The sequence below is a fragment of the Nothobranchius furzeri genome, chromosome 18 (assembly GCF_043380555.1).
Source record: "Nothobranchius furzeri strain GRZ-AD chromosome 18, NfurGRZ-RIMD1, whole genome shotgun sequence".
Lineage (NCBI taxonomy): Eukaryota > Metazoa > Chordata > Actinopteri > Cyprinodontiformes > Nothobranchiidae > Nothobranchius > Nothobranchius furzeri.
In genome coordinates this window covers 12,792,701-12,817,797 of record NC_091758.1, presented here as the reverse complement: position 1 = coordinate 12,817,797, position 25,097 = coordinate 12,792,701, and the positions used below count along the sequence as shown (strand labels likewise).

General features: G+C 44.9%; 1 protein-coding gene and 1 long non-coding RNA gene across 3 annotated transcripts in view; both read right to left on the bottom strand.

Moving 5' to 3' along the window:
• The window catches only part of LOC107391568 (carbonic anhydrase-related protein 10), a 155,578-nt gene extending 132,617 nt beyond the window's left edge, over positions 1 to 22,961 (bottom strand). For both annotated transcript variants that reach the window (XR_008563539.2, XM_015968923.3), the window contains exons 1-2: positions 22,343 to 22,961; positions 14,275 to 14,349 (exon numbers count right to left, since the gene is read on the bottom strand). Coding sequence is in view for 1 of the 2 variants with exons in the window: in XM_015968923.3 (XP_015824409.1) it covers positions 14,275 to 14,349; positions 22,343 to 22,403 (136 nt within the window). In the remaining variant the exon portion in view is untranslated. The remainder of the gene's footprint in view (positions 1 to 14,274; positions 14,350 to 22,342) is intronic.
• Positions 22,962 to 24,245: 1,284 nt separating this feature from the next.
• Positions 24,246 to 24,894, bottom strand: LOC139063885 (uncharacterized). Its single transcript, XR_011517183.1, has 3 exons — positions 24,832 to 24,894; positions 24,610 to 24,750; positions 24,246 to 24,473 (listed from the first exon to the last, which is right to left on the bottom strand). It is a non-coding gene; the product is annotated as an uncharacterized lncRNA (long non-coding RNA).
• Between the last annotated feature and the right edge of the window lie 203 nt (positions 24,895 to 25,097).

The following is a 25,097-nucleotide window of genomic DNA, read 5'->3' as shown; positions in this document are numbered from 1 at the left end:
GCATAACAGTGTCGCCGCCATATTGGATGGGTCTCATTCGTCAAATCAGTGACTGCAGAAAAGTCCAAAGTCAATGCCGAGTGAGCAACTTGTGTCTGAGTTTGTGTAAAAGCTTGATAAAACATGTTTTTTAGTTGGGTAGCACCTTCCTTGGTAGAAACAAATGCACTGGGGGCATGGAGACCCGGCCACTACGGCAGCACCCATCCGTGGGGTGACTATGCTAGTGATAGACCCGCAGATCAGAGACTTCAGCTATGGTAGATCCATCAAAGAAAGCTAGAAATCCCTCATCAAAGCAATGTAGGAAAATAAAAAGAGAATGAGCAAGAGCAAAGACCAGAGTTAATAATGCGACAGCTTTTCCTCTCTGGAGGGCTCTTCTTGAGACAGCGACATTTACTACAGACTCTGACCTAGCCGTGCTGCTAATGGATAGGTAAGAAATGAAGTTTTCACCGGGGTTATTGTGTTTGGTCGGGCACAAAGTCGATAAACAGTTCTGATAAAACTTTATTCAATGCTGAAACACACCTTAACGAGTTTTTATTTTTTTGGCCACGCGAGTTGGAAAACAGCCAGAAAACACACCTCTTATGTGTGACAGAGAGATTTGATTTTACGACAGTGACGTTACGCAGCAAGCCTTGGGAGGGCGACAGCGAGCATATATGTGCAAGGTTCAGGAATTTTAATATAACAATGATACAATCATCTGTTTTATGTTACTGTGTAGCCAAATCATGTAAAAATAAAGATAGTCATGTTTAGGACTGGAAATGGCAGGCTTCTGAAGACGGTACTAGTCCTGATGATGCGTCTGGAGGCTTTAAGGCCAGAAACTGTCTGATGAGAATCTACCCAGCCATTCTCTTCCGCGTATCCACGCTCGTATGAGAATGTGTGACAATTATCCAGAAAATTTAAGATTTTGATGTCAACCGATTTATTTATCGCTAGAGTCTGAGTTAACGGTCAGTGTTTTAAATATATTTCTTTACTGTTAGCAGAGGTGTGACCAAGTCGCTGCTTTGCAAGTCACAAGTAAGTCACAAGTCTTTCCAGTCAGGTCTCCAGTCAAGTCCAAGTCAAAGACAACCAAGTCCAAGTCGAGTCCAAAGTCAATGATCTGGAAGTCCAAGTCAAGTCCAAATCCCTAACTTTGAATTTTCAAGTCATAGTCAAGTCATCTGTTCAACTTCAATTTAATGACAATGATAAAAAAAATAAATTCCAGAAATAAAACTTCTTAATGTCACGAGCTGACTGGCGGATCCGTAAAAACACCCAACACAGAATGACAGTTTAACGATGTTTATTAATAGGAGAGAGGCAGAGGCTAGGTCAGGAGGCAGGAGGCCGTTACCAGGAGATCTGAAACAGAGAATAGTCCGCAGGGGAAATCCAAGAGTCGAAGTTGGGGACGGAGCATGATCGGAGCCAGAGGATCAGAGCAGCAGCGGAGCAGACAGGGTAAATCCAAGAGTCGAAGTCGGGAATGGAGCAGGGTTCGGGATCAGAAGACAAGGTGAGTAAACGGGCTGGAGAATTTACTTGCAAAGCTTTCAATAATCTGGCATTGACTGGGTAGCTAAATGGATCTTTTATAGCAGGAGGAGCAGGTGTGGTGAATTAGGTTGATGACGGAACAGGTGGAATGAATGGAGCTGATGAGGTGCGGGCTGTGGTTGCTGTGGCAACAGGTCTTCGGCAGGAACAGGATCATTTGCTCAAACAAGCAGGAAGTGCAACCGAACTAGAGTGCTGCTGCAGTTAGCGGTACAAGATCAAACCCAGAACCAAGAATCATGATTTTGTCCATGTCGTGTCACTTTTGTGCTAAAATATCAAATATGCTCAAGTCATCATCAAGTCAACAGATGCAAGTCGATTCAAGTCGCAAGTCATTGTCATTCAAGTCCGAGTCAAGTCGTAAGTCTTTATAGATTGTATCAAGTCAAGTCAGAAGTCATTAAAATAATGACTCGAGTCTGACTTGAGTCCAAGTCATGTGACTCGAGTCCACACCTCTGACTGTTAGGAAGCAGAAATAGTAAGAAATGAAACTTGTGCCTTCATGGCAGTCATGTTAAACAGCTGACGGGACGTTTCTGTGTTTTATAAACCCTCCCCTGGCTCCTGCGCCTCTGCGGCTAAACTAAGTTAACTCTAATCTATCTGAAGCACTCGTTTCCTTTTCCAAAGCCTGCTGTTGGTCTCCTCGTGTTCTCCACCCACTCCTACTTATAAAAAAGGATGCAACCAAAAGCAACTGGAATCTAATTATATTTCCATTTTTTGTCAGATTATTAGGTTTCCGTGTTGATGTTTTACTGTTGGTTCTGTTTTGTATGCATGCTGTGAAGGTTATTACACTTTTATCACCCATTATCTTTGAGAGGTAAATAATGTTGAATCCATTTCTGCTACTTTTGCTAAGCTGTAACATTAGATGTGTAATATCAGTCTCATTTCGGTTAAAGCCACATGTTGTTCATTAGTGAGGATGAACCTTCATCACCAGGCCCGACTAGCTCCATGAGGAGCCCACCTTCGCTTATCTAAGGTTTCAGAAAAACAAGTACGACTCATTGCTGGCCCCACAATAACAGGAAGCCTCCCCCTGCCTGACTGGCAGGTAAAAGTCTTTTATCTTCCAAACACCCAGGGTACCACTTGATGCCAACGTTCCAGCCTGTGTGAACTCTCACGTTTCAGTGAATGTGTCTAAAACAAACATCCCCAGCTAGAGACATTTCCAGGCAGAGGCTGCTGTGTTTAAGGCCACAACAAGGCGAACAGCCCAGACACCACGGCAGGAACACATTAGGACAGCGTGCATCTCTGTGGAAAAGGCTTCAGCTTCATGGAGGAAACTCAAACGCTAGAGATTATGGTGAATGATCTATATTTACACAGAGCTTTGTTGTCGTTCAGACCACCAAACACACTTGGGAGGAGCTTCATGGCGGAGAGGATGGAGTTGTTGGCAGGTTTAGATTTAAAATATTACGTCTCTCACGTTTGAAGGATCTGTTAGGGAAAGATTCACTCAAGATGAAAATGTGGGCTGTATGATGTCAGCCAGGCCATAATATGACATCATCCTTTTACTGGGTTGGGGGAAAGAGCTGCTTTCTTCAGGCATTAGGACCAGGCTCAAGGCAACCAAAAAGCAATGAAAATGTTCTGTTGGTTAAACTTTTACTCTGATAAATTTAAGATATAAACTTTTGCTTCAGGGCCTTTAACTTTTGCCAGTCACGTAGTTTGGGTTAGAGCAGGGATTCCCTAAGTTTGGTGCCCCTGGGGGTGCGCGAGCTGCCGCTAGGGGGTGCGCAAGCTGCCGCTAGGGGGTGCGCGAGGTGAAAAGTGTAATTGCTGCGGAGCTCAGAGAAGTCTGTCATATGTCACCATTAGCGTAGCCAGAAACTCATTTGTGGGTGGGCCTAAGAAAAAGTAAGTGGGCACAATAAATGCAACTGCGTGTGTGTGTGTGTGTGTGTGTGTGTGTGTGTGTGTGTGTGTGTGTGTGTGTGTGTGTGTGTGTGTGTGTGTGTGTGTGTGTGTCCTCCGCATGTGCCCTAGCTTCATAATAATGATGCGCTCCGAGCTTCAGCGCTCTGGCCTGCGCACGCTGTCAGTAGCAAGATGTGTTCCGTATTTGATCATTTTTAACGGTGTTGGAGAAATCTGAAGGTGGCGAGTCATTCTGGCAGATTGTAATTAACACCTGTCTCATGCAGGTGTTCTGACATTGTAAACCTCACACACAGAACATTGTGGATGTAACTAAATAAATAAGAAATGATTCCCATCTAAGCATTTTAGCATTATTACATTATTATATTATTATATAATTATATTAGCACACTGACTGTGGGACAGCATTCTAAACGTGTCTATTAACAGCGCGCTGAAGATCTGAAGTTCAGAGTGCGTCTGTCAGAGGTCAGACGCGTTCCAGCGGAACCACGGCTCACGGGTGCACATGTGAGCACATCTGGGCTGGGCAGAAGTTATTTTACAACATTGGTTTGAATAGCGCCAAATAACGAGACGCGGTGACTGGAGCGGCTCATGGAGCTGTGCCGCACACACACACACACACACACACACACACACACACACACACACACACACAATCTCTCTCTCTCTCTCTCTCTCTCTCTCTCTCTCTCTCTCTCTCTCTCTCTCTCTCTCTCTCTCCACTCCCATCTCTATAAATAAACTCTGTGAACAGATGTTCGGGGCATTTTGCCTCGTGCAGTATGCCACAGTTATAACTGTTTGACTTGTCTGCTTTTTGCCTCCTTCTCTCTTCACTATAGGAAATGGGTTATTGATAAAATCCATGACAAAGGTCCTTTGCTCCGCCCCCAGCCCAGCTCTGATTTGTTCCGCTAGTGGGTCTTATCTCAGAAAGAAAACCACAGAGATCAACAAACAGAACAACTTCACCAGCTGGTGTTTATGGATCCTGGAGGCCAATAAAGAGCATTCACAAAAAAAAAGAATAAAACAAATGAATGCAATATGAGACACAATAGGCTGTCAGGAGATAGTCGTCGTGATTGGGATGTTCCGTAAAAACAACGCTGGAAGCAATCCAGCCATTTATTTATTGGCTGTTGTTGATGTTTACCAGATCCCCCATGGTTGCTCCATCAGGCTAATCAATAGGGATGCTCCAATCCGATCACGTGATTTTCAAATGATCTTAATCGGTTGGAGAGATCTGACTTAACATTATAAAACAACAAACATGAAATAGAGATTTTCAAACAGAAGAGCAATGGCGTAGCTTTCCTTCCAATAAGTTCCTCTACAATAATATTATGTTTTGCATGGATGAAAATAACACCGTATTTTCACATAATTTACGGCAGGCAGGCATTCAGACACCTTAACATGTAGCTGTCAGCTAGCAGGCTGACGCAACACTTACATGTCTCCTCAGGAGAGAGAGGATGTGTGCAGTTTGGTGGAGTTTTAAATCGGACAGCGAAGGCAGAGCAACAGACGCTAATGTGTGCACACTGACATTCAACATGGTGGAAAAGCCAGCTGTGCCTTCAAAACAAACTACTTTCTTTTCCAGCAATTCACTTCAGGCCTTGTCAGAGCAAATCACCTGTTTTAGTCACCAACAGTCCCAGTTCACTGCGGCAACTTGGATAAAAATACGGAGGCAGGCGAAAGAGAAAGATACACTAATTGTTGATGGACAGAAAAACGTCCGAGTCTCTCAGTCACCTGCAGCACCTGGGCCCCAGCGGTGGCCAGAGGTGTTGTGCAGAGAAAAGTCAGCTTGCTGGCCACGATGCCTTGTGCAAAACCCAAAACAGCCACGGGAGGATGCAAACAATTAGAAATATGAGCGATGTGGCTACTTTTAAAAGTCATCTTCACTGAAAAAACTTTGTAATTATTTTTTTTTCTGATTTTAATTGGCTACTTTGAGTTGTTCATGCAGGCTGAACATGAAAATAGTCTCCTACACCTATCTCCTGCATTAGCTTCAGGACGAAAACAGACGGTGAAACTCTAGGATTAGAAAATCCTGACAGATCTGCGTCACTTAACATTCATGGACTCACCATCTGGACTCAAAACTGGGAAGGCTGTTGTTGGTTTAGCGTCCAGGAAACACCAGAGAACGTCCCTGCTAGCAGAAGCTAACTGTTAGTATTAGCAACCCCACCACACAGCAGAACTCCTCCAGGCTTGTGTTTTTTTTGGAGATAATAATAATGATAATAATAATAATAATCACAATAATAATAATGATACATTTTTCATAACGCACTTTACATTACAGAAGACATCTCAAAAGATTGCAGAGCAAACAGAGTCAGTGGTAGAGTCGTGTTGGTGTTAGCCAATCAGAGAAGAGATGTGTGAATATCAGGAAATAAGACGCTAAAACCAGCCAAGTAAAGCTCTCCTCTGATGTGGCTCACTGCTAGTTCCTGAAACAAGTGTATCCAAGCATTTCTTCCCCCAGAGTACGACTTGCAAGGCATTGATTCCTGCAAATGTGTTGATGAAAGGAGGGTCCGACATATTTAAATTTTAAAGACTTTCTCTTCAAAATGACAACCACTTCAGTTTAACTTAGTAATAGAAAAAGTGCCTTATGGCCCTGAGCCCCCCCCCCCCCCCCCCCCCCCCATATTCCTACTAGAGACCCCTGTAAATACATGAAAAATGTTTACCTTTAAATATATTTAGTAATAATAATACCACGTTTCCTATCAATGCACTTTTAAACAAGTGATGTTTTCTGACAGATAAACTAAGTAAACGACATAAATGCAGAACAAAAGAAATACATAATAATCATACTAATAATAAAAAACTTAAAGGACTATTTGGATGTGCTCTCCTTTTTTCTTCTTTTGTTAATGCTCTGCTAAAGTGTCCGATCAGGACTCGGTATCAGCAGGTCCTCTAAACCATTTGACTTGGACTCGGATCGGGAGCAAAGGAATGTTTTGGGAACATCTCTACTAATTAATCCACAAGCGTGTGTGCCCATACTGCGGATGTGGCCCGGCATGTGGAAGACTGCACATCCCCATGCTGTCGCACATCATCACATTTGTGCGAGTCAAACATGAATAATTTGAAATGTGGTTTAACGTGCGCCACTTTGAATGCTCCAGTTGCTCCTGGGTGGAGCGGATAAATCCAGTAAGCTGTGTGGAGCACAGGTTGTGTTCCATTTAGTTTGCTGAATTACACTCAGAGGTGAACTGCTGCAGCACTGCCAGACTCCTTCCTCTCTGCCCGCCATCCTCGATCATGTGAACAACCTAGTGTTCACTACCAGTCATTTCTGGCCCAACCTGTGGTAGACCATCTCACATCCATCAGACTCAGATATATGGTATTTCCAGCCCTTTCCCTCACCTCATCGTTTTGCCACTGGCAGAGCAAACAGCCGCAGCTTTACACATCTTGCTGTAGCTGTGGCTGAGAAGGAGATCACAGTAATTATGAACTCAGAAGACTAAATTCTCAGTGAAATAGTTTGAAGCAGACATGCAGCTGCAACATGAGTGCGATGCTGAACGTGAGAATACAGTCACTGATGTGATGAGCCTACAAACAGGTCTGCATTTCCCAGAAGACCCCCCCCCCCCCCACACACACACACACACACACACACAGCCCTGGTTTACTTTGCCACTCCCAAATCTCACTGATGCCATTCATTCATTAGCACTCAATGCTAATCCTAATGCTAGCACTTACTAATCCAAACTCATTAGGGACATTTTTGTCCTCCTAATTGCTCCCACTAATTTATGTGCAATTACACTAAAATTCCCACGGCACGTCAGCGCACGCACACACACACACACACACACACCTCTGACATACATGTGTTTTCTGAGCACTACTGTAGCTGCTGACCGTAGTCCTGTCTCCAGTAGAGGACCCATGTCCTGACCTCTGAGTCTCTCTGCAGAGTGGACAGGGTACGACTTAGTGGAGCAGATAACTGTTTGTTATTACAACAAAAACAAGCTAAATAATGCCTTAATAACACACTTGTGTCCGTTTCAAAAGGGGACACTGGCATGAACAGTACCCTCCAGCCAGCATCAGTGGTGCTGTGTTGCTCTAATGTCACTATTAAACAGATGAATGTGCCCGTCTCACCTCGTGGTGGTCAGTAACGTTTCCTTACAGGAGGAAGACTGAAGATGGGTTTAATCTGCACTCATCGTTGTCATTAATCAGGACAAACTTTAGATACCTTCTAGGAGACAGGTCAATAACAAACTGCCGTCTCACTCACGGTTCAACTCAAAATACAGAAATGCAGCAAAGCATTGTGGGAAAAAAGATAGGAAGGCCACGCCCCCAACAACGGCCACGTGTACTTGCTTCCTTCTTGCTTCTCTGTAAATGGCGTCGCTGATGTGACAGCAAGAGGAAACTCACGTGTGCCAAGCAGCCAGTGGCGCTAACATAAACAACAACAGGTCCACGACTAGGGAGCCGCTGACTCTAAAGTAGGATGCACGAAGATACGAGTAGAAGCTTGTGCTTCAGCTTAAATCTTACAGAGCGAGTCGTTCCTCAGTAAACTTGTTTTTTCTGACAAACTATAGATGAGTGTATAGTTCTGTAGACATTATTGTGGCATTTAAGTGCATCTTATTTAAAAGTAGAAAATTCAGCCTAAAACCGTCGCTCCCTCTTGGTACCTAGGAGGTATCGAGTCACGTTGCCGGTGCCATATTACGTGGCTGGACTGGACTGCAGCCTAGTCTCAGCCCCGCCTCCGGCCTTTTGGGCCACTCCGAGACGCTCGACCCCATAAAGAACATGTCCTCTTTTCTGTCCTCTAGTGAACGACATGGAGACAAGACTCCACCCGCGGCGTGACCGACCCATTACAGAGCAAGTTTACTGAAACATAGTTTGTACTATTTTTCCAAAGTATGATCGGTCACTTTGAGTTTTTCATGTAAGTCCATGTAAAAGTAAGTTATGTCTAAGATAAATGGAAGTCTGCGGCAGCACAGACTCCGCCCCCATACCCCCTTTAGACCACCATCACCTCATCTTTGGTAAAAAGGACACGATTACGCAACATGACGGTCACAGTCTGTGCACTTATAAAGGGTCTAAGGCTCTCTGATGTCGCCACGGAGTTGCGGCAAATTGGCGGCTTTGCTTTCTATTATAGGCTAGACTCACAAGGCAGTCATTCATACTAGAGAACACTGCAGATGTACCCATCTGCCCATCATGCAAATAAAGTTTGAGCCCCCTAAATCAGATTGGTTTAGGGGGTGGCAGCACGTTGTGGAGTCCTGTGCTGAACCGTGAGTGTGAGGGAAGTGTGTGTTCTTGACCTGACTCTTGAATGTTATTAAAAGAAATTCTACTGTTTGGTCGTGGCTCCAAACCAAGTGGTGCTTCAATACAGCAGTAAGAGATCCAGAAGAGTATTTAACATTACAACACATTTGATTTCATGTTTTAATGAATATAATTAAGAATGAAAACTGTGTCTGATCCTAACTTTCTGAAGTCCACGCACCTGTCCATCATTTGTATCTCCTGGACATAAATACTTAACCCCTACATGTGTTTGGTGTGTTTCTATTAGGTCTGGTGGTGTTCTGGTCAAGGTCCCACATATAAAGCTCTTAATAATCAAGCTCCATCATACATCAGTGATCTGATTGTTCCATACGTTCCTAACCGAGCACTTCGCTCTCAGACTGCAGGTCTACTGGTGGTTCCCAGAATATCTAAACTTAGGATAGGAGGCAGATCTTTTAGCTATCAGGCTCCTCTCTTGTGGAACCAGCTCCCAGCTTTAGTCCGTGAGGCAGACACCTTGTCTACTTTTAAGACTAGGCTTAAAACATTTTTATTTGATAGGGCCTATGGTTAAAATCTGATGTTAGCCTAGATCTGGACAAGTGGGAGAGTAGAGGGAGGTGGAGTGTACAGTCGGTAAAGACGGCTCTCCCTTGCCCTGCCTCCAACATGCCTCCATCTAAATAGGATAGATTATCCAGAGTTATCTCTGTAGTTATGCTGCTATAGACTTAGACTGCTGGAGGATACACTGACCACTTTCCACACTCGACTACTTTCTTCTACAATCTGCTCTTTAACTGTATTATTTCCTGCTATTTCAGCTGTTAACTTTATTTTCTCTTTAAGTGTTTTTCTCCCCAGAAGAAGCTACAATGATGTTCTGCTGAGCTGTGGTGGCCTCATGGAGGGGGCCATCGGCTAGCACACTGCTGCTAACCACTTAAATATTCTCCCTCTCCTGATAATAACTTTTTACTCTCTTGGACATCGAATGTGCTACTACTAGTTTACCCGTTTAATTATAGATTCACTAGGATAAATACAATAAAGTTTATCTCTCACCAAATAGAATATTTACTAAGAAATCACAATGTAACCATAGAAACACTACTTGGTGTGTGTGTGTGTGTGTGTGTGTGTGTGTGTGTGTGTGTGTGTGTGTGTGTGTGTGTGTGTGTGTGTGTGTGTGTGTGTGTGTGTGTGTGTGTGTGTGTGTGTGTGTGTGTGTGTGTGTGTGTGTGTGTGTGCTCTGTCTTCTCCATCCCCAGTGAGTCGTGGTGGATGGCTGCTTATACTGAGCCAGGATCCTCTGGAGGTTTCTTCCTGTTAAAAGGGAGTTTTCCTCTCCACTGTTGCTGCATGCTTTCTTAGTATGAGGATTGCTGTAAAGACTCTGGCACTAGTCAGTGACTCGATGCAACCTGCTGGGTTCCATATATAGGAAACTTTTTTCTGATTGGCTTAATAGAATGTTTACTATGAAGTATCTTCAGATGACTCTTGTCGTGATTTGGCGCTATGTAAATAAAGTTGAATTGAATTGAACTTGAATTATATATATTTTTTCCTTTCTTTTGAGTTTAGCATGTTTTGTTTTTGTGTTGTACGTGTTTTAGGGTGCAGCACTCTGAGTCGCCGTGACTGGTGACATGAAGGTGGTGTTTGAATAAATAAATGAATGTATGAAATTAACATAAACCCAGATGCTCGAAGCTCCTTTCTATGCAGAACTGCAGACATGCAAATCATCTGCAAACTTTCAGAAACCCCTTTACTTATTTAATGTGTTTATTAATTGATTCTGGCACACGTTCATTTACTGACACAGCCTGTGATTGTTGGCTCTGATGTCATTCTAATGTTGGAGGATTGCTCAAGTTTTGTCTCAGCTGACATTTGTGGAAGCAGAAATAAAGTTACTCACACCGCTGAAGATGGCAGAACAATGAAAGAATAAAAGGAATAAACCATAACACACACACAGCAGAATGTTGCTTTAAAGGAGACACACTAAGTCTGTTTTCCTTAACTTGGGATACTTCTATGTTTTACACAAAACATGTTTATGGAGCTCTCTGCACTAGATCCCTCTCACATGAAGCGTCTCAGCTGTTTTATTCTCCACACATTCAGAACCTTCCATGAGCCGTTTCTGGGCTCTGTCACTTTAAGGAATTAAGCTGGAGCTGGCCACGCCCACTCCTCTGCTACTCAGGCTGCCACAAGCTGTGGAGCTTTGATACCTAGGAGGGGCTTGAAGGAGACTCGCTGCTGCTGAGGGAGCAGGTGAGAGGGGCTTCCGCTCTAACTTGGGAATGTCTGTTTTGGGGCTCATAATCCTCGAATCCAGACAGAGAAAACAAATGGACCGTTTATTTATTTAGTGTTTAGAGAGGCAGCAGAAACTCACATGGATGCAGGTGAGTTTTGTACAATATGTCTCCTTTAAATCGATGAAGCACCACCCACAGCTCCACAAAGATTCATCTGTATTCTTCACAGAGAAGATTAGTGTCATGGTCTGTGTCTGCGTCTCCCCTCATGTGTCTCCTGGGTTTCTCCATTTGCCCCTAGATCTCCAGCCCTCCAGGTTTCCCTCTTCTGACATCCCCCTCCCAGGTCCTGTGCTCCCTTGGCCCCCTCTTAGTCGCGCCCCTGTAGTTTTTCTTTCTGTAGTGTTTTCCTTTAGTTTTCATCTTCCCCTTAGAATATTAGTTATTGTTCATGCCCTTCTGGTCTTTTGGATTTTTCTCTTAGGTCATTTTCCTTTAGTTTGAGCCTTTCATTATTTAGGATGTTTTTCCCACCAGTGTTTATTATTGTTCTCCTCCCTTTGATTAGTAGTTCTGTTTCCTGCTCTTTTTATATTCGGTTTTATTCTTAGGTCAAGTTAGTTCCTCCCTGATTCAGTTATCAATCAAATCAATCAATCAAATTTTATTTCTAAAGCGGTTTTCAAACAAAGTGCTACTCAAAGTGCTTTACAAAATGACCCCAGATTCCCATAACAGGTTAAAAACATTAACAAACATATGCAAGCACACACACACACACAGACTCACACACACACAAGTAACAATTATGAGCCAAGATGAGCCAAGTATGGTAACGCAAGGAAACGCCATCAGAGGAGCCGTCTGCCCCGACAGCATCAGGTCTTCCACACTAAGTCAGGGCGCTCAGTGGAGGGGGAGCATAGACCCCCACCTATAGAGCGCCCAGGAAGCTACAGTCGACCACCGCTCCCGGGGCAGAGGGCCCCCACAGAGGAAACACTGGATTAAAATGAGTAAAAATGTAATAAAAAAGCTAATATAAATGACAAAAATTAGAAAATAAGTAATAAATAAAATGATATAGACAGTAAAATAATAATTTAAATAATAAAACTGTGCTAAAGTATAATCATATAGAACATGCAAAGCAAGTAATAAAATATAATCGTGTAAAACGAGAAAACTGTAGTAAATATTTAGATAAAAGCTAACCTAAACAGGTGGGTCTTGAGTCTTGACTTAAAAACACGAACGTTCTCTGCGGCCCTGAGGTCCTCTGGCAGCTCGTTCCAGAGGCGAGGGCCATAACACTGGAAGGACGCCTCGCCGTGAGTTTGTGTCCTGACTTTAGGGATGACCAGGAGACGCCTGCCAGAGGAGCGCAGAGTCCGCGAGGGTTCATATTGTAAAAGCAATAGTTATAGTGTTCACCTGGTCTCTCTCTCCCCACACACCTGCAATCCATCTCCCTCTCATCCTCCCAGGGTATTTAAGCCCTGTCTTGTCTCTGTGTCTTGTTGGCCATTATTGTTGTCAGCGTTGTTCGTGCTCTTGTTGCGCTTTATGTCTCCTGACTTTGGTGCTCTAAGTGAGCTTTCGGTGTCCTGTGTTCCAGGACTTTTGGATTTTTGGATTTTGGGCTCGCTGCCTTGTGGATTTATTTTGTTGCATCCTGCCTATTAAAGGATTTTTGCTTTTTACCAACTCCTGCCTCTTGTCATCTGGGTGATCTGCATTTTGGGTCCTAACCTTTCCCACAATGTGAAAATTAGAGGAACCAACCTGGTTTGGGGGGCTCACGCTTTGTTTGCATGAGCTATGAGAACCAAACTGATTGAGAGGGTAGATTTAGCTCCTGGGAGGAGTGAGCACAAAAAAGATGAAGGCCGCGGGTGGAGGCAAGGGGGAAACCGAGCAACAGGTGGACGTAAGGTGGCTCCTAGCCTAGCCAAACTGTCAAGGAGCAACCAGCTTAAGAGCAGGAAAGGTGGGGCTGAGAGATGAAGACAGCTTGGGTAAAACTCTAACCCTAACCATGGACGGAGTTTTGGGGGGGACAGGGGAGACATGTCCCACTCTTTCCAAAGTCAGTTTTTGTCCCCTGCACTTTTCACCGTCCCAGAACAACATTACGGTCTGTTACCTAGACACCGCTTGACAGTTCTGTATTCCTGACATTGTATAAAAGAGCCTCTAGGCCAGTGGTCCTCAATAGTTCTCTATGTGGCCCCCGAACCCCGCGCGCACCCACCCACCCATCCCGGGACGACGGGCGAACGGGAGGTGTGCTGCCACACAGAGGGCTGGGGTAGTGAACAGGAGCCAGAAGGGAAGGGACATGTGTTGTTCTTTATATCGTAAGCTTGTGTGTTGCGTGCATTACAGCCAGCGATCCAAGCAGCAGCACCCCCCACCACCCGGTCCGGACCTCTGGCTTCTGGGTCTTTTTCTTGAGTGGCCCTTGGACCATTATAATTGAGAACCTCTGCTCTAGGCTGTAGTTTCATACATATTGTTGTATACTTACAGTAAAGACCCCCCCCTCCCCCACTTCTAATATCAAAACTACATCCGTGACCCTAACCCATCTGAGCGACCTCAGCTGTAACACCTTCAGAGGGGTCCCGATGGCCTCCCTCTCTGAGAACAACCATGTTCAGACCAGACCATCCTCCTGATGAGCCTGACTCTTCTGAGTGGTACCTGATCTTTAGTCTTCGTACTGAAGCAGGAGCACTGATGGACCAGACGTGGACCTCCTAGACTGAGGTGTCTTCAGCATACACTTACCAGTAACCAGCTGCACCACAGAGCATCACACATCCATCTGACATCCTCATACATCAGTTACTGTAATTGTTCTGCAAACGTCTGTTTTCATTCAGATGCATCGTTTTTTTAATTATTCTTCATCGCTTCATCTATAAAACGGTGAACGTGTGAATCATCCCAGAAGATTGATGTTTTGTATGTTTTGGGTTAGTGAAGCAGAATATTTTTAACACAGATTTTGTATAATTTTCCTTTCTTTTTTTGTCCATTCAAAGCAGTAGATAACACTGATTATAACCCTTCAGTTATCACTGATGCTTGTGTTTTTTATGTGATCAGCTGTGGTGCACCATACAAGGCGATGATCCGTTACCTGGAACAAAGCTTCCCTGGACCACATCTTTGTAGGCCCACCAAGCGTCATCGAGCTTTGATGTAATAGGCTGAGCTGCAGAGAGACACAGAGAAAAGAGCCGGTTTACATCAGCAGCGGAGGAAAAAATCTCTTTCATGTCCGAGCTCCTGTGTGAGCCCAGCGAGAGAGCAAAGAGCGGCAGAGAGGAGAGAACCCGGCTGAGAGCTCAGAACAGATACCGTTTGATTAAAGGTAATGAAGTTACCAATCAACTCAGTGATTCAAATGTCAAGTTTGTCATTAAACCTTCATTTGCTTAAAAAACTGAAACAGAGCAGAAGCAGGGGTCCCCATGGGCCCAGCAGCACCATGTTGGGACTTCAGACCCGTTCCCAGAGCAGGATGAGCTGCATGATGCAAACATCTCACATAATAATGAATAAAATAATGACCACATGTGCATTTGTTGTAAATTGTTGACTAAGTGGGACCTGGAGGGTTCTGCACAAGCCAGCCACCTCCTACTGGTGATGACGCAATCACCGCGTGCATCCTCAGTCATCCGACAACGTTTTCCTCTGAACATCATCCACACGCCGTTATTACTCAGCTTTAGAAATGTAACTGCAGAACTGCTCAGATAAACAAACATCTCCTTGAGAGTCAGAGCCAAAACCTGACTTCCATGCGTCTAAAACCAGATTTAGTTCTCAGAGATCTACTTCAGTCAGCCATGTTTTACTGTTTGAACCGAAGCTGTGATCGGGTCGGACCACAATTCCTATCACATCCGTTTTTGTATCAGTCCACATCGATATACAGTAGGTCCAGAAAGTATTCAGACCACCATCGGTTCCACACTCTTTGTTATATTGCAGCCATTTGCATGGTGGCGCAGTGGTTAGCACTGTTGCCTCGCAGCACGAAGGTCGCAGGTTCGAAACTCGGCTGCGACCTTTCTGCGTGGAGTTGCGTGTTCTCCCCATGCATGCGTGGGTTTCCTCCGGGTACTCCGGTTTCCTCCACAGATCACAACATGCCCTATAGGTTATAAATTGTACGTCGCTTCGGATAAAAGCGTCTGCCAAATAAATAAACATAAACATAAACATTTGCTGAAATCAATTCAATTCTTTTTTTTCCTCATTAACCCTCTCAGGCTCAAAATAAGTTTTGATAAAAGGACGAACATCTAAGTCCTTCAGGGGAACTTCTGAGTTAAAACATGCTCATGATGACATACGTGTGTGGAGTAACCAGGAAGGTAGGTGTTTACGTTGCACACCTGCAACGCCTGCCTCCAGAGGGTTAATGTTCACACAGCACCCCATTTTCATTCATTCATTCATTTGTTTATTTTTTTCTCACTTGGCAATTTCATTCATCATTAATTCACAACACAAACATCAAGTGCAATCTCTCAAGTGAAGAGAGGGGGGAAGAAGAAGTGTTAAATGACCTTCCTTGTTCTACTAGATACAAGAGAATTACACACAAACCAAGCTTACGTCTTTCTTTTCTTTGCAAACAACATCTCAATAAAAACAAGTCAAAATCCTCCTTCAGTATTTACTTATATTTATATATATATTTATTTATATATATATCATGGGATTTCATCCTTTTCTCTGTAGAAAGTTCCCTACATTGATCCATGGATACACTTTTTTCAGGTCATCATCCAGGTCATTCCATAGTTTTACTCCACATACACATTTGTTTTGATGTTGTTCGTGCAAAAAATATTTTAAACTCAGGCTTCTTTCTAGTTTTTCCACCATGTGAAATCGAAAGAAAAAACGTCTGTACCTTCACTCGCACTAACATCTTTGTCACCTTGAGCATAACAGAACCAAATCCCTGAGTTTCATCGTTTTCATCAGTATGTTCTCTAGCATCTACTTTATACATCACAACGTTCCTCTGTAACAGAAGCAAAGGATTAGTATTTGTTTTATGTGTATCGCTCCAAGCCTCTACACAATAAGTCACTAATATAATATATGAAGTGTTGATGGCAAAATACTCTTTATTTAAAAGTCCAATATTTTACAAAGTTTTTGTTTTAAGTTACATATTTTATGTGATATTTCCATATAAAATATTGATTACACTGATTGGACTTGATTAGCAAAGCCACACAGCTGTCTGTATAAGACCTTACAGCTCACAATGCAGGTCAGAGCAAATGAGAATCATGAGGTCAAAGGAACTGCCTGAAGAGCTCAGAGACAGAATTATGGCAAGGCCCAGATCTGACCAAGGACACAAAAACATCTCTGCTGCACTTCAGGTTCCTAAGAGCACAGTGGCCTCCATAGTCCTCACATGGAAGACGTTTGGGACCACCAGAACCCTTCCTAGAGCAGACCGTCCAGCCAAACTGAGCTACCGGGGAGAAGAGCCTTGGTGAGAGAGGCAAAGAAGAACCCTAAGATCACTGTGGCTGAGCTCCAGAGATGCAGTCAGGAGATGGGAGAAAGTTGTAGAAGGTCAACCATCACTGCAGCCCTCCACCAGTCAGGGCTTTATGGCAGAGTGGCCCGTCAGAAGCCTCTCCTCAGTGAAAGACACGTGAAAGCCCACATGGAGTTTGCTAAAAGACACCTGAAGGACCCAGAGATGGTGAGAAACGAGATGCTCTGTTCTGATGAGACCAAGATAGAACTTTTGGGCCTTAATTCTAAGTGGAGTGTGTGGAGAAAACCAGGCACTGCTCATTACTTGTCCAATACAGTCCCCACAGTGAAGCATGGCGGTGGCAGCATCATGCTGGAAGACCGGTTGCAATCGAGGGAACGATGAATGCGGCCAAGTACAGGGATGTCCTGGACAAGAACCTTCTCTAGAGTGCTCAGGACCTCAGACTGGGCTGAAGGTCTACCTTCCAACATGACGACGACCCTAAGCACACAGCTGAAATAATGAAGGAGTGGCTTCACAGCAACTCTCTGACTGTTCTTGAATGGCCCAGCCAGAGTCCTGCTGAGCATCTCTGGAGAGACCTAAAGGTGGCTCCACCAACGTTCACCATCCAACCTGACAGAACTGGAGAGGATCCCCACATCCAGGTGTAAGAAACTTGTTACACCTTTACCGAGAAGACCCACGGCTGCATTAGCTCTAAAGGTGCTTCTACTCAATACTGAGAACGGGTCGGAATACTTAGGACCATGTGATGATTCATGATGATGGGGCGACGGTGCCACACGACTAAATCAAATACTGGCCTTTTATCATTTACCATAATGGTGATGAAGATGACGATGATCACCATCATCTTCATCACCAGTGAATCAAACTGGTCAAAATCAGATTTGCTAGATTTCATGTAATAAATGGAAATAAGGATCAAATCTTTAGATTTTAGGATTAATAAGTGGAGTTTCTGCATATGAAGCTTTATTGGGATGAATAAATAATAAAACACTCTGTTGTTTTACTTTTTCTTCCGTTGAATTAGGAAAACAAAGATTTTGGACCAAAACAAAGTCTTTCACAGAGTCTCCCTCTCTGTGTTTGGCTACTTTAGTCTTTATGTTCTGAGCTCAGCCCAAACCAGACCAACCCAGCCTCATGGAAATCATTACCCACTAATTATTTATAAGTCTAATATAATATATTATTCATTAGTTGTGAATTTCAAATCAAAGCACTTTCAGGCACATTTTATTATTTTTATGTGTCAGCCTATTTTGTTTGTTCCAAATTTTCTGTTCATTGGATTTATTTCGATCTTTCCCAGCCCTGATGACTCTGAGCACATGAGCCGGACTCAGCCCCGATCCCAACACCATGGAGTGTGTCTGGCATTACATGAAGAGCCAGGCGGATGTGAGGAAGCCTGGGTCCTACCAGCCTCCCACCCTTTTCCAGGATCTGAGTGCCTACGACGCTGGACGTTGAGGCAGAATATGAAACAAATCGTAAAACAGCTAAAAGTGACGGTGGCTAAAGAAGGATGACATGCTGTTTATGAGGTGGATGACACGTGTGAGGTTACTCTGCAGGGCTTCGGTGGATAGTGTGTCAAACGCAGGGTAAAGCAGCTGGTGGGTGGTCTGCCCGACGCTTTGATTGGCCGCTACGGTGTCATAAGTCCTTCTTTTACTATATGTGGACAGCGCCAGTCACCAGCTTCATCCTCTCCGAAGGAGAGCCTGTCTCAGGAAAGACGCTCAGCCACAAACAGCTGAAAGAGAAGCTAGCTGCAGAAATGCTGCGGTGTGCTGGCAGCTCAGAGCCACAGCCAGCAAACATCACCGTGTTTCTGTGGGAGTGATGCCACTCAGTCCAGGAAGCTGGCCTCCCAGAGGGGAAGACGCCGATCTACTACAGGAAGTGTCGAGTCCCTCTGTGCCTCAAGTCTAAAAAGAACTGCTGCAGGAAGTGGCACATTGATGTCAATACGTAAATAATAAGTAACTTCTTAATAATATATATAATAATTATCTCTTAGCTTGTTTTTAGTATTGTTTTTATCTCATTTTAAGCTGATCTGTTTCTGCGTGTTTGAATGTTAACTTATGAGAATTGTTAGATCTAAATCTGGGATGGTTGTTTCCATTGTCACTGTTTCCTCGTTCTAAAACTCTGTTTTCATTACTCGCTTATCCACGCAGAGTCACGGGGGGGGGGGGGGGGGGGGGGGGGGGGGGGCTGGTGCCCACCAGAGATGAGCCGGATACTCGTTTCAGACGATTATACAGTACGAATAAAGCATTTTTGACGAATACATGCATAAAACAAGTAAAACTCGTAAAGTCAGCTCGCCACTTTTTCAGTAGAATATTTATAGTTACTATTTTCGTACGTGGTGCATTTGACAAGACAGAGCTGAAAACGGCTCGTGCTGTCAGTCACTGCCTCCACTCTGGTCGGGTTTATTCTTTTACTCTCACGCTCTCCCTCTCTATCTCTCTCTCTCTCACACACACACACACACACACACACACACACACACCTTAATCATCACTGTTTTGTTTAACAGTGTGTGGGGGAAAATGCCAACAATGTTAGGAAAAAATCAGTTTAATCAAATTAAAATAAAATGGTTCTAGTATTTCATATTTCCTAGTTCCTACTGCATGAGTTCAGATGCATTAATTCATGCACTTAAACATTAATGTTCTGATTTTACTGAAAAACGTGTTCTGTAATAGTTCCTTTACTATTGTGATCAAACATTTAATATCAGTTCTGAGGCTGCTCTGTAAATAGTTTATAAATAAACAATACACATAGCAACTTCTGATCAATCCATATCAATTTCAGATTTAAAGAAATGTATTGATGTAAACCACACCCACTTCCGGGTTAGGCCACGCCCACTCCGAGTACAGATACAGACACAGATACAGATAGTGGTGCACTCCCATCTCCAGCAGTATCCAGGCAAACAGGAGGGGTAAACCTGTCCATCACAGGACAACCAACCACACACACTCACACCTAAAGATCATTTACACAGACCAATCAACCTGAGAGGTTCCTGGGAGGAAGCTGGAGAACGAACCCACGCATGCATGAGAACATGCTAACTCCATGCAGAAAGACCCCAGGTTGGGATTTGAACCCAAGACCTTCTTGCTGCAAGGCAGCAGCGCTAACCACTGTGCCACTGCACAGCCCTCGTTTTACATTTCATTTTTAATCAATTTCCTCCACTGGGAGTGAAATTCGTTCCTCTGTTGTCTTTGATTGTGAATGGAAGTGTCGGGTGGAGTTTTACCAACGTTGGATAGAACGACATTTTTAGGACAAGATCGAAGTCGAGAAAAAAGAACCTAAGGAAAGCGAAACGGTCAACTGATAAGGTCCGCCTGGACTTTCATCCATTTTACCAACGATCTGTATCAACCTCTCTAACTCTTCTACACTTCACTGTTTTACATGAGTTTTGGTTCAGAAAACGTTTCAGATCCTGTTCAGCTGAAGGTTTTTAGACGGCAAACATCTAAAACATTAAATTAAATTCATTTTTAGGTGGAAATTACAAATGTCTTTCCATTCCTGCTGTGTTCCAAATCCAATGCCTCGATTTTGGTTCCAAAACAACTCAAATAAACCTCGGATTTTTTCAGATATATTCAATTCAATTGGAGAACGTGTTTGTCGAGCAACTAACAGGGTTCCGGGGTTAAGGGGGAGTTCTACTTCTGAGACTGTTCACCAACGTGTTGTTTCTGCAGACAAACGTGTGCACGCCCACAACTCACAACTCTGACTGGTACAGTTCAGCCACATGCAGCGGCCTCAGCAAGCAAATGCTGCAGGAATCAGGCAGGCAGCTGACAGCGGGCACAAAAGCAACCGGAGAGCACCGACAGCTCGGGAACAAAAGTGACTGTGGATCAGCTAAGAGGGCTACGGGTGGCAGCTAGGTCGGCCAGAAGGGAACAAGGCAGTGAGACCCTCGGAGTTTCAACTGTTCGGTGTTTCTGGTCTCAGCCTGCTGCTGTTGGTCACGTTCCAATTCTACAGGTAACAAACAACCCATCTGTCCGCAGCTTTGCTAAAAAGGAGCCACGGGGATGCGACAGGTGGGTTTGAATTATTAAGTTTGCATTGCATTCTGTCAGACCCAAATCACAAAGAGCAGGTTTGTGATTGAATCTCCAGCTTTCTTTGGTTTCGCCAGTTTAGGCGTCAGTCTTTATTTCCTATGAGTCTGACAGGAAGCACGAGCCATCCCTCTGGGACCGGGAGAAGGCGGCATTAGCTGTAGAGTGAAAGTGTTTGAAGTTTTCAATAAGAGTAGAAAAAAGAACTTTCCATTTATATTATTTTCGTCTTTGTTTTGGTCTATAGTTGTTGAAACCGTGGCCATGAGGGGTTGTCCACTGATGGGGAGGCTTGATCCCAGAACCCCCAGGCTCTGAACAAGCAGCAGCCACTGCTCCTCAAGCATGGATGCAGAGAGGAACTTCCCACAGAAGGTTCAACGAAGAAGCCTCTGATGAAGGAGGCGGGCTCTGCTTTGGGGACTTTAGAGCTGGCTGGACTGAGGATGATGCACCTTTTTCTTACCAATCTCAGCTTGGTGCCGAGCGTTATAAAACTACATAAAACATCTAGAAAGCACCTTTTGGCTACTTAGTACAATTCTGCCCAATTTCCTGTCTGAGAAATGCTGACAGGTGCTTCACACACCTGCTTCAGGCTGAGGTCGAAGATCAAAACCAGGGGACTTCACGTCCCGTTTCAGGATGTCGTGGGCGCGTTGCACTCGACGCTAGCATCAAATAAATATTCTGTTGGGTTCGTGGCCATGAGAGCTGCAGCTCTGTCGCCTTCTGAGGTGCCTCCTGCTTCACTGCATCAACCACATTTATATTTGTTAAACGTTTGACTGGAGCTGCACCCTGCAGAGGGAACATATGTCCATCCTCCTCCAGTTTTAAGCCCCGCCCCTCCATGAAACATGATGGCATATTTCCTGCATAAAATGAAATCTCACCTCAGAACAAGTTCCCAGGTGCGGGTTATGGCTGGTTCAAGAGGCTCTCATCATGCATACGCTAACGTTGTGTTTAAAACACACTTAACATCTGTCAGTGATTACACACTGACTGTGAGCAGGTGGGTAGAGAGAACACGCCCTACACCTGACCCCCCCCCCCCCCCCCCCCCCCCCATCCTTCATGACAGTACTACTTCTAGCAACATTCACTTCCTAAGGCAGGGAGCCCTGTAGATGGATGACCCCAGCCTTGCAAGGAGGCTCCTCTCTCATCATGATTCATAGGACTATCTGCTCAGACTCAGTCAGACCCAGGTTCTGGTGGTTCTGATGGTCAGTCAGACCCAGGTTCTGGTGGTTCTCTGCTTCTGAACCACACAGAGCAGGCTGCTGCCTCCTGTTGGTGATGTTGCCTATGCTGTCTGACTGATCGGCGCTGGGTGTATGAGGTGTGAGTTGGGAATGGTCTAAAGTCCCAGCAGCGCGTCCCATTCCCCACAGGGAGCAGATGTCCTGACCCACACCAGCCAGTCAGTGTCTCTGCTGCTCCAGCTGTATTCGGTAGGATGGTAAAAGCTGCTAGATGGGCTCCTGTGAAGGTGGGAGTTCCCGCTGCCTCCTTACCTGACGAAGTCCAGAGGATGTAAATTTGCAGAATCACAGATAAATCCCAGACGACATGCATTCTTCGTTTATTTCCTGCTCATGTTCTGCAGCTGCTGCGGGGTCGCACTTGTGAACAGCACGGAGAAACTTTGAGCATTTTCCCCTCGTCTCTCCTCCTCGGTGTCGCCTCTCCTTCCCGCGGAGTGCCGAGATGCTGAAGCCTCGCCGGAGATCCGTCTCCACAGCGCCCCGCCGTCCTTCACTTACCGGTGCGTTGCCCAGGCAACATTTCTTTTATTTCCAGCCTCAAAAGAGTCTGTATGCTGCTAGAAGATGAACTGTGTCGAGCGTTCCAGCTGAAACCTGTTCATGACTGACGCTCTGCGCGAAGAGGATGCGTCCTGCGCGCGCACAGCAGCGGAGACGCAAACGCAGCGCTCCGACTCGCTACGTTGTGATGTCCCCTCCTCAGCACCAACAGCACATGTCCACCAAGGAAGAGCAGGACTTTAGAGCGCTGCCTTTGGCCGGAGAAGACTCTTTAGAATAAATAAAGTTGTAAGAGTTTGAATCATCAGAGAAAGCAGGACGAGCCCCACTTCCGCTGACTTACAGAGCAAACACCTCTCACTGGATGCAGATGGCCCTGCTGATTGTTGGGTTCTAGTCTGGTTCTGACCCAAATAAACACTCTGGGGCAGTACCCTGGTGCCTGCGCGCCCCCTGCTGTTAGCTCTCAGTTACTACTGGGTTGGTTTATTCAGGGTTTGTTTGGTTGTTGGGGTTTCTTCTCCGCGGGTTTCTAAAGGATCATCATGGCTGTTTCATTTCCTTCTCACAAGCTGAACAAAATGAATGAAATAGTTGATTAGAGGGTGTACTCTAATCAGGAGCAGTAACCTGTGACGTCACCAACACCATGGTGAAGCAGGTGAGAAAGCCCCGCCTCCCTAGGCTCCAGTAGGAACGTCACTCAGGTGTGAACGGGTCACAGGAAGTTCGGTGCTTGTTACCCAGTCACAGTTCAGGTTGGAAGGTTTTACCTGCCAGCTGATGATGTCACTCTGGCTTAAAAGTGTTAACAATATATTATAATTATACTCCAACAACAATCTAGCATAATATCCTAATGCGTTCACTTGGTGTGTTTTTAACTGATGATCACACTTACAGTACAAGATAAGCATTTATTCCATAAACACCGTTTTCCCACCCGTCCCTAGCCATCCCATAAATGTGAACACACTGCTCAAAAAACGAAGGGAACACTTAAACAACACAGTGTAACTCCATCAGTCACAGTTGTGTGAAATCAAACTGTCCACTTAGGAAGCAACTAAATGGAATGGACAACAGGTGGAGATTATAGGTGATTAGTAAGACATCCCAAATTAAGGAGTGCTTCTGCAGGTGGTGACCACAGACCACGTGCACGTCACTTTGGATAAAAGCGTCTGACCGCGGTGGAACAGTGAAGCCCGATAGCCTCCGCTATCCTTGGTCAGATATGTAACTGTTTTGTTTTGGGGCAGCAGCAGCTCAGGTGGTAGAGCGGGTTCGATTTCAGCTCCTGCCAGGGGTATTCTGCTGTTGTGTCCTTGGGCAAGACACTTCACCCAAGTTGCCTGTGTTTGCGGTGGTTGGAGGGGCCGACGGCGCCAAATGGCAGCATCGCCTCTGTCAGACCGCCCCAGGGCAGCTGCGGCTACAAAGTAGCTTACCATCACTGGCAGTGTGTGAGTGTGATGGAGTAATTTTCACTTTAGAAGTGTGTGTGTGTGTGTGTGGGGGGGGGGGGGGGGGGGCACGGGGGGTATTTTTACAGTATGTTCTAATGGGAAACTAGAGGGAAAAAAATCATCCAAATTACTGCCAAGTCCAGCTGGCAGACACCCAACAAGTCTTGGCATTAAGTTCATCTCATGTCCTGTTTGAGTGTCCGCTACTGGCAGTAGACACGAATGTAAAAGGGTCCGAGTACTGCTCCGTAGGGTTCCCTTACCGTGTGATTTGAATGTTGTGTTCTCCAGATTTTGGCTCCAGTTCTGGGCTACCTCCAGCAGCTCCAGGTTCCACTGCTGAAACAAGCTTCTTCTCTCCTCTTGGCTTTTAGAGTTCAGCAGCTCAGACTGATCACAGCTTACTTTGGCTGGAAAAAAGCGTTGGTAGCCATATCATTTTCTGCATGATTATAACGCAGCAGACCAAATGATGAACCACTGTTGACACTAATTTGTGCAACATGTGCTGTTTTTCTTCAGCAGCAGGTTAATGTGCTCTACTACCTTCTAGATCTTGTTGCAGCTGATCTAAGTCCGTCAGAGCTGCTGGATCCTTAACGATGCCCCTGATCAGAAATATCAGGTTACTGAGGGCATTGTACACATGTAGGTATGTCTCAGCATCACCATCTATGAGTCCAGGGACTGAAACAAAAACACAAAGATAGAGTGTAGAACAGATTTCCATCATCCACAGAGCCGATTTCCATCTTCACCAGAGATTACCGTTGAGCCAGGGAGGAATGAAGCCTTTGATGATGTCTTCATGAGCCAGGGCACAGCCTAAGACACCTGCACAGTAGAGCAAACAGGCTTCAACACAAACGGTTGTTTTCTGCTTGGTCCTAGAGCTCGATCAGTGTCAATTTAATATAGCGTAATATTGTTTTTTGGGTGGTAAAAAGTGCAGGGGTCAAAACTTGACTTTGGAAAAAGTGGGCGGGACATGCCCCCACCCCCCAAATTACGTCCATGTGTGAAAGTGTCTTTGA